Here is a 9,605-nt window from a genome sequence, read left to right on the forward strand (position 1 = left end):
TGAAAGTTTTCTAGCACTTGAAGTTGTTAAACATGGATTGAACTGCCTCATGGGGCAGTGAGATTTCCATTTGAAATAACCTAGGATGAGTATTTACTAGAATGTTTAAGGAGGCCCATATAGGGCAGGGCAAATGGACTGATCTCAGATTCCTTCCATCTCCAGGGCTACATTAACCTTGGACTCAGTGAGAATAAGCTCTGCCTCGATCTGATGACTGAACGGGTAAGCCAAGCCCTGTGCTATGCTGGGACCCGCCATCGGGCCTAGTCCCACTAGAATGTTTCTTAGCAAGTGGCAGATACAGGAGTTGGACTTAGGAGTTTGGGGAAAGAAGGGAGAAAAGAGCTTCTAGAATAGCACATCTAACCTTCTGGCTTACTGACTGTGTTTGGAGGTGTGCTGTGGACGGGTATATGGTGGGTAGGCTGCCAAGGGAGCCTCTGGCCCTGTAGGGCCATCAGACACTCCCCAGTGATTCTCTATTTGTATAGTCTATGACAAGATCGGGCTTCCATTCATTAAGGGGCATGTTTCCCTGTTCGTCTTCTGTCAGGCCCTGTGTTGTAGGGCAAACACCCAGATGTGTCTGAGCCGTGGGATGAGACCTGTTGGGCTTCCTTGGGCTGGCTGTCCTCATGCTCTGTTTGTCCACAGTTGAGTCAGAGTGATATGAACTACATTGAGGATGACTTGCTGCAATATCCTGATTGGAGAGGGCAACCATTGTAAGTAACTTCCAGATCTAAAGTCTCTTGGCCCCTAGACACCTGCTCTCATCCAGGGAAGGACCCAAAGCACCAGATTCTTGGTTGGCTACCTCCCTATTTCTTTGGGTAACAACTTCTACAAAATATCTAGAGCGAAACCTCATCAGGAGCCTGGTGTCATAGAAATAACAGTGCCCTATAATTCAAAAGGCTTGATTTCTTGTCTCAACTCTCATACTTCTTGTCTGTGTCGCCTGGGGAGTTGATCGCCTCAGTCAGTAACCTGTAACATGAGGTTGGATACCTTACTCTTTGGAAAAGACTGTAGTCTAGATCCCGAATGAGGAAGGGCCCCTGGGCCCGGGCACCACAAAGTCTCTCTGGGTTTGTCCACAGCCTGCGAGAAGAGGTGGCCCGGTTCCTGACCTACTACTGCAAGGTACCTGACCAGCTTGATCCAGAAAATGTGAGTCAGTTTCCCACCCTCACTGCCCCCTTGGTAGAGGGCTTTATTCTTGGGGGACTCTTTTGTATTTTCTAGAACGATTAGAGACCCTCAGGGCCAGGACAGAGGAAAGGCCAATGGATAAGGCCAGTGGATAACCAGATAAAGAGGTTCCTGATACCCGTCCTAGGGGGAGGGAGAGAAAAGGGCTAGACCTTCTTATATGGGGGATGGGTTTTGATTTCTGTCTTCTGTGCATCTTCAGGTAGTTGTTCTAAATGGCTGCTCCTCTGTATTCTCCACACTGGCCATGGTTCTTTGTGATCCAGGGGGTAAGTTAATGGGCTTTGCTTTCCCTCTGGGAAATAGCAGCACAATGGGCACTGGACCTTAGGGAAGAAGAATATCTTGACCCAAGGCCTTTCCCCTAAAGTACTGGGACTTCTACATTGATCAGAACATCTTCCTACTATTTCTGTAGTAGCGGGAGATTTGGGTCCCCATTTAATATGGGAGGAAAACGTGTGATGGTCCTCAGTGAGTTATGCTTTAGAAATAGTGACAATGGGAGCCAATTCAGTATATTCTTAGCTGGGCTTCTGGACTCAACTCCAATGCAGAGAGCCCTGGCAAACTGGCTCACAAGATAGATTTCCTATCCTCGTCCACCAAACAAACAAACAAACAAAACACACACACACACACACACACACACACACACACACACACACACACTAACAAACCCTCCCCCCCACCCAAACAAACAAACAAACAAAAAACTAATTAGTTCTAGATCAAACAAGGCTGAGGGATCTGTTCTTGGTCTCCCTCCTAACAACACCCAAACAAGAGTCTCAGATCTTGATGAGCTCTGGCTGCATAGAAGGAAGTTACCAAGATGGCGGTTTCATTCAAAGGAGTGAGTCCTTGGTTTGCTCATCAATGAGGCCAAAGGAACGGGAAGAAAAGAACCCATGGGTTCACCAAGTCTAGGTAACCTGAGCCATGCAGAGAGATGAGCGCCCTCTCTGGGCACAGACCTCAGCCTCTTGTGTTCCTACTAGAGCTGGTAAGACTCAGTGGATGACTAGCATTTCACCTGTTAGCAAGCCTATTTTGGTTTGTAACCTGGATTCTGAGCCATTCATAGCAATATTCTTCCCCTTCTCCTTCTCTAGTATACCCCCAAAGAAGAAACTTCTCTAGTGTCCCCCAAATAACATTTATAAGAATGCAACTTTTATAGAGCCTGAGCCCAAAAGCATTAAGCCCCAAGCAGGATGGATTGCCAAACTAACCTTCTCTGTCTATAGTGTTGCTGCTGGTCTAGGGGGCCTGGCGTGTTCTGACGGGGAGACCATGGACTGACGACTTTGTCTCCCTGTGCTTCCAGAGGCCTTTCTGATTCCTGCCCCCTCTTATGGTGGCTTCGCCTTTAGTGCCTGCCTGTATTCGAAGGTTGAGCTGATTCTTGTCCACCTGGACAGTGAGGTCAGAATGGGGACCCTTCCCCCTGCTTAGCCCACCTAGGCAATGGAAGGTCTCTAGGGCATTTGGAAGGTGTAGGGGAACTCTCTTTCCTCCTATATAAGTGACAGTGGGAGGAGATGGAGAAATTAGAGCAAAGAAGACATGTGGGGCTGCAGCCCTGGGCATGAAGCATTGTTCAGTGTCTGTGGGATGAGGAACTAAGGCTCAGAAGCTTTCCGGTAGGCAGTTCTCAGACAGCGTTTGTCTTCCAGGTCACAGATGCAAATCTCCATCCTTTCCAGCTCACTGTGGACAAGATGGAGCAAGCTCTACTTGAGGCTAGGCTTACAGTAAGGAGGGACCTCTGTCTTCAGGGTGGGCACTGCTGTCCCTGAGAAGGGTTGAGGACTGAGACCCGGTACAACCTTCTCACCACGGTGGTGTGGGCTCCTTCGGAAGAAGCAGTGTCCCAGGGGCCATGTCCCCCTGGGAGCCCTGAGCCTTGTCTATGGCAGCCCCCAGAGCTCCTTCTGGGGCTGCATGTTCAAGATCCCACCTAAAGGAGGTGAGATCCCAATGAGGCCTTGGTTGGGTGTCCATAATGGGGTGTCCTGATGTGACCTTTAGCTGAACTTCAGGTAGATGTGTAGGACTTGTGTTCACTCAGTTATGGTTTTTTATATTTTTTTTTTAGGGGAAAAAGGTCAGAGGCCTCATTCTAATCAACCCTCAGAATCCTTTGGGAGACGTCTACTCTCGAGACTCACTACAAGAATACCTGGAGTTTGCCAAGAAGTAAGAGTTCCACCCCTCAAGACTACACAAAGTCCCTTAACAATGTTCTGATCACTCACGGTCAAGAAGTCAGAACCAGACAAAACTTACTCCAATATTTTTACCGCACAGTATACTTTGCAAAGCTATGTAGAACTCACACTGAAATTGAAGGAAAAGGCGCCCACATGCTTCAACCCTACATTTTTGGGCCATTTTGCCTTTTTTCTTTTTTTTTCTTGCCCAGGTACAGACACCTACATAACAATTATGATCTGGTTTTGTTGCTTTTCCAATTCTTGTTGTGTAACCACTCTCTCCCAGCATCCATTTCCCAAACTACTTGGCCTGAGGTGCTGAGAAAGACAGACTTTCAGACCTTGTGGGGTGAAGATGTGTCCCCAGAGAACCCTCATGTCCCATTCCTACAAACATGTTGACATCCGCCATCTCTGGAGTTCTGAAATAGCCCTATTGTTTAGGGTACCTAATCTCCCATTTTCCAGAAGAAACACTTATTCAAATTTCATAACTCTAATCCAGACCAATTCATGGCAGAGCAGGAGGACAAGAGGATGAACACTGGAAGTCCGTGGGCTGGAATTTGACAAAACTAGGTTCAAATCCCAGCTCTAGCATCTGCTGATTGAGGAAATGAACTGTATCTCAGAAACTGTTTCTTCATCTGTGAGATGGAGATACCACCACTGCTTCAGAGGGTTGTTGGGAAAATAAACAAGATGATGTGCATTAGCACTGAGCCCACTGAATGCCACTACTCAGTTCGGACCCTGGGTGGGAGCTCCCTGACTACACCAGATATAAAACTCTTTGGGACACCCAGCCCTCCTCGTTGGTCTCTGCTTTACAGTTGAAGGGTTAGATGTTCTCCTGAGTGTCTTTGGGTCCTCTTTCTTCCTACCCCCGAGCCGGGTCTAAAGACCCCTTCTGGTGGCCACCCCCTTCTACCTTGCCATGCGGCTTGGAAGGGTTGGATGGGCTGCTGGAGAAGTAGGAGTAGCTGATCTGTGTCCAGAGAAGACCATAAAAGAAAATGAGTTGAGATTGGAGAGCGCCTAGACATTCTCCTTCTTTTACCCAACCTGCAGGTACCACCTTCATGTAATTATAGATGAGATTTACATGCTGTCTGTGTTTGATGAATTCATCACATTCCACAGTGTTTTGAGCATGGAAAGGTGAGTTGGCCTCAGCTGTTGGGAATGAGAGCCAGGAGGTTCCTGCTTTTACAGGGTGAGTTCATGTGCCATAAACTTTACCAGCTATGTGCTAGGAAAAGGGCTAAGTGCCACTGGGAGTGTGAAAATGAGCAAAGCATCATCTTTCCTCTCAAGTGTCTTTAAGTTTATTTATTTTGAGAGAGAGGATGTGAGTGGGGGAGGGGAAGAGAGAGGGAGAGCAAGAATCCCAAGCAGGCTCCACGCTGTCAGCACAGAGCCTGATGTGGAGCTTGAACTCATGAACTGTGAGATCATAACCAGACCTGAAATCCAGAGTTGGATGCTTAATCGACTGAGCCCCTCAGGTGCCCCCCAGGTGTCTTTTTTAAATGCCATTTTGTACATGAGATAACTTGACAGCATGGTAGAAAGGTTACTGTCAACATAAAGCCCTACAGAAGGTCAGGGAGGAACTTCTTGATAAGCAGTACACAGGGAGAGAATAGAAATAGGGGGAAACTTTTTAAAAAATTTTTATTTTGAGAGAGATTGAGTGAGCACGAGCAGCGGAGGGGCAGAGAGAGAGGGAGAGAGAGAGAATCCCAAGCAGGCTTGGTGCTGATAGCACAGAGCTAAATGCAGGGCTTGATCTCATGAACCATGAGACCATGACTTGAGCTGAAATCAAGAGTTGGATGCTTAACTGACTGAGCCACCCAGGCACCCCAAGGCAAAACTTTCTTAAGGATAGTATATGGCCCTAAGATAGGATCCCAGCAGCCAAAGCAAGGCAAGGGCATGCCCAGCAGAAGGAACAGCTTCACCAAAAATGGGACAATAAGAAATAGGTGAGCACATTTTAGAAACAATGGGTGGCCCATATGTGTGAAGAGCTAACTGCTAAAAAGGTGGCTTTGGACCAGCTACAGGAAGGCCACCAGCCAGGCTGAGGGTCCTGGACTTCGTTCAGTGGGCGCTTGGGAGTTGTCCCATCTCGTTCGCCAGTGATACCTGTTGTTGATTTCTTGGCTTAACTGGGGCAACTGTTTCTTGAACTTTGGGCCCTGCAGGCCTTTTTGTGTAGGAAGGACCTCAAGTCCATTTTCCCCTTCTTACCCGCATTGACCCCAAGTCTTCATTCTTCACATACTTCTTCATAACCATGATTGTACTGTCTCCTCTCCAGTTTGCCTGACCCCAACAGGACCCATGTGATCTGGGGCACCAGTAAGGTGAGCCCCAGCTTCCTGTCTTTGGGTAGGAAAGGAAAGGGAGCCAGGAGGTGGGCAGACCAGGTATTCCTTCCCCTACTTCTTTTCCTCTAGGATTTCGGCATCTCTGGCTTCCGCTTTGGTGTTCTCTACACCCACAACAGGGAGGTGGCGTCTGCTGTGAGCTCTTTTGGCTACCTCCATGGCATTTCTGGCATTGCCCAGCATAAGTTGTGCCGGCTGCTCCAGGACAGAGGTACTGAGTGCCATCCCGGGCTGGGATCTTGGCTAGACTCCATGGCCATGGGGATTCCTGGGTCTGCTTGGGCCTCTGATGTATGTCTAAAACACTGAGACTCTGTTTGCTGTCTTGGGCTCAGTGGTGGCAGGACAGGAAGTTTTGAAGAAGGGCAGGATGTGGCTCTGATAGTGTAGTAGGGCAGAGATGGAAGACGGAGCTGCTGGTCTGAAACGTAGATGGGCCTTGTGTCTAACTGTCTGGGAGCTCATGCTCTGCCTGGACAGGGATAGTCAGATTGTACTCTAAGGCTTGAAAGCCCAAAATTCACCTTTATGTGGAGGTCAGTTTTCCCTCCCCAGTGCCCTGCTTGCTTTAGGCAAAGCTTACAAAGAAATGCCATGACTCCTTGAATATGACTTGACTTCATCATCTAAGGTGGCCAAAGGAGGGCTGCCATTTGGGCAAGTTGGTGTGGCTAGATCTATGGCACCTGGATTCAACTTCCTCCGTGGATCACAAGTGAATACTGGCTTCAGAGGAAACACCCCCCCCACCCCCTCTGTCTAATGCCATGGCCCAAACTTAGATAAGGCCCTCTCTCTTTAATTCCCTATAACAGAGCAGATGCCAGGCTGGAGGATTTAAATTAAAAGCTGCTATATAATGTTACAAATGAATGTAATTCAATAATCTGGTTTAGAGACACTGTCTTTCAGCTTTGGCAGGGGGAAAGGGGCAGATAGGAGAAATCCAAGCAGATATCTCTGGTGGATGGTGCCAGGCCCTTTTGATATTTGGCAGAAACCAGGTTCCTAGCCCCTCGAACACTAGTTCTCAGCCTTCGACACATGGGAACTGTCTGGGGAGCTTAAATGCTGATATATGGGTGTTCTCCCCCAAGATTCTGATTTAGATGATCTAGAGCTATAACCTGGGCATCAGGACTTTTAAAAGCTCCCCAAGCATATCTAGATTTCTCAAAGTCTGCTGCGTGAGGCTCTGAGGCAGGAGGTAAGGAGGGCTCTGATTATCTGCTACTTGCCCAGTTGACAATAGCAACCTAAGTCTCACTTAGGGGGTACCCTGACTCTTTGTATCAGGGGTGTAAATCCAAATAGAACATCCCTACCAGACTATTGAGAAGCCTGATATCTCTACCCCGGCTCTACGTAAGTGATGGGTGTGTTGGGGATAAAGGTCATCAAATATAATACAGAGTCAGTCTTGAATAGGAACAGCTGGCACAAAGCCCAGGTAGGGAGCCTTGGGTAAGGATCCCTCTGGCAGATCTCTGCCACAGGCCCTGTGACAGCGGTCTTTCCCCACCCATCCAGAGTGGATTGACAAAGTATACCTGCCCACCTACCGCTCCCGGCTGCAGATAGCTCACGGATACATGACCAAGAAGTTGGAGGCATTAGGGATCCCTTTTCTCAACCGTGGCTCTGGCCTCTACATCTGGATGAACTTGAAAATGGTGAGCTCTGGGATGAGGCCCAGTGCCGTTGGGCAGACCTACCGGTGGGTCCTGGGCTCAGCTCCGTCCTTCTGCCTGCCCTAGTACCTGGATCCGTGCACCTTTGAGGAAGAGCTGCTCCTGCATCGCCGCTTCCTGGACAACAAGCTGATATTGTCCCGTGGCAGGACCTACATGTGCAAGGAGCCCGGCTGGTTCCGTATCACCTTTGCGGACAAGCCCCTCCTGCTAAAACAAGGTGAATGGTCCTGACCTCCAAATCCTGGCATCCTTCAAAGATCCCTCACCAACTCCTCTGTCACCTGATTCCTGAATCTTCCTGTTTTTGGCCTTTAGCAGCCGATAGTGCTAGCCCTCCTATACCATCTGTTCCATTTTCCGTTTTTTTTTTTTTTAAATCTATTTTGAGAGAGACAGCGCAAGTGGGGGAGAGGCAGAGAGGGAAAGAGCGAGAATCCCAAGCAGGCTCTGCACTGTCAGCACAGCAGAGCCTGACTTGGGGCTCGAACTCATGAAACCTTGAGATCATGACCTGAGCCGAAACCAAGAGTTGGATGCTTAACCATCTGAGACACCCAGGTGCACCCCCCTTTCCTATCTCCTATTTCCCAAGCTCCTTTGCAAACAGGAACAGATAGGCACTTGGAGGACACTGCGCCCTTTGGGTATCTGTTCTGTGCATGCATTGAGCAGGGCATTGGGACTATCAGCTAATCAGAAGCGGTACACTGCCCTTGTGCAGCCGTGGTTTGGTAGGTGAGACAGACGGAGGACCATGGAGGTCCCTGTACATTATACTGTGGTGTTTCAGATTCTCCTCTGAAGGTTATGGAGAACATGACCTTTATTTCACCAACTTTTTTATTGCGTCTCTCCACATACCAGACACTCTTCTACCTGCTGGGAATAGGAGTGTTAACGAGAGAACGTTTATGTTACAGAAACATCTTTTAGAGCATGGACTGAGCCAAAGGACACTAGAGGCAGATAGAAACCCTGATGAGGACAAAGCTATAAGCCAGGTTACAGGATCGGAGATATGAAGGTGTCTGGCAGGTGGATGCTGTGATAACGAAGCTTAGCAAGAGACCCTGGGGAGGCGGCAGGTAGACTGGGAAATCTGTCCCAAAGAAGGGAGGATTGAACTTCAGCATCCCTGAACGAGGGGCTCTGTGGTGGTCTGCCATGATCTAGGGATGTCTGGAACCCACCCGCAAGCCCATTAAGTCTTCATTTCTCTGTCCCCATTTGGACCCTCTAGCCATGCACCGGTTCTATCAGGTGCTCTCGGAGCAGAAGCAGGATCTGATCATGAAGCAACTGGAGAATGCACAGAGAGAGTAAGTGGGCTGCCGCCAGTCACATGCTCAGGGCATCCCTGACATCAGCGTCTGGTCCAGAAGGCTGAGGGTTTTGGCCTGATGCTGTGACAGAGCCAACAAGGGGCTCTTCCAGGAATGGGCTCATCTGACCCAATCATCAATTTTCTCAAGCTGAGCATCTGTCGTTTTGGAAGCGTTGCACCTTTTTAGTCTTTGCTAGCCATTGTGTGCCTATGTGGAATGCTTTTACAGAGTTTGGGGTGGGAGCTTTCGGGGTCCCTGTTTTGATGGTTTTACTTTTGTATTTAGTATCTAATAAATTTAATCTCTTAAACTCTAGGCCTATTTTATTTCTTTACATTCTTTTGTATCATCTTTGGGGGATTTTTTTTTTCATCCTTTTTAAATTCTAAGGCAGGTTATATGTGAAGAATACTACATGGGGAAGGTCAGAAAGGAGGAAAAAAAGCGATCTCTAATTGACAGAGCCCGTTCTAGCTGTCAGGATCCTATGAGACACTGCATCCCATGAGATCAGGCCCACCTTACACCTGAGTGGGTAAGTGCAGGGTGGGGGCAAAATACCAGACATCCCTTCTTCCAAATAGGAGTTCTTTCCATTTGCGCCCCGTTCAAGAGGCTTTTAGAATGAATCTCTGGCGATGAGCCTGGGATCTCCCAGTTTCATATCGGGTGTTTTCAGCTGTTGGAATCACATCACCTGGGAGTTGCTCTGTAAAGCTCTTGGATATCTGCACTCTAGTTGGGGGACTG

At 48.4% G+C, this 9,605-nt stretch overlaps 1 protein-coding gene across 2 annotated transcripts in view; it reads left to right on the top strand.

Annotated features, from left to right (window-relative positions):
• The window catches only part of ACCSL (1-aminocyclopropane-1-carboxylate synthase homolog (inactive) like), a 155,352-nt gene extending 146,187 nt beyond the window's left edge, over positions 1-9,165 (top strand). For both annotated transcript variants that reach the window (XM_023239778.2, XM_045039157.1), the window contains exons 3-15: positions 166-225; positions 658-728; positions 1,107-1,176; positions 1,421-1,487; positions 2,549-2,646; positions 2,898-2,975; positions 3,320-3,420; positions 4,509-4,598; positions 5,767-5,812; positions 5,906-6,047; positions 7,367-7,509; positions 7,594-7,747; positions 8,771-9,165. In XM_023239778.2, coding sequence (XP_023095546.2) covers positions 166-225; positions 658-728; positions 1,107-1,176; positions 1,421-1,487; positions 2,549-2,646; positions 2,898-2,975; positions 3,320-3,420; positions 4,509-4,598; positions 5,767-5,812; positions 5,906-6,047; positions 7,367-7,509; positions 7,594-7,747; positions 8,771-8,853 — 1,203 coding nt within the window. In that variant the 3' untranslated portion in view covers positions 8,854-9,165. The remainder of the gene's footprint in view (positions 1-165; positions 226-657; positions 729-1,106; positions 1,177-1,420; positions 1,488-2,548; positions 2,647-2,897; positions 2,976-3,319; positions 3,421-4,508; positions 4,599-5,766; positions 5,813-5,905; positions 6,048-7,366; positions 7,510-7,593; positions 7,748-8,770) is intronic.
• Positions 9,166-9,605: the final 440 nt, after the last annotated feature.

The sequence above is a fragment of the Felis catus genome, chromosome D1 (assembly GCF_018350175.1).
Source record: "Felis catus isolate Fca126 chromosome D1, F.catus_Fca126_mat1.0, whole genome shotgun sequence".
Lineage (NCBI taxonomy): Eukaryota > Metazoa > Chordata > Mammalia > Carnivora > Felidae > Felis > Felis catus.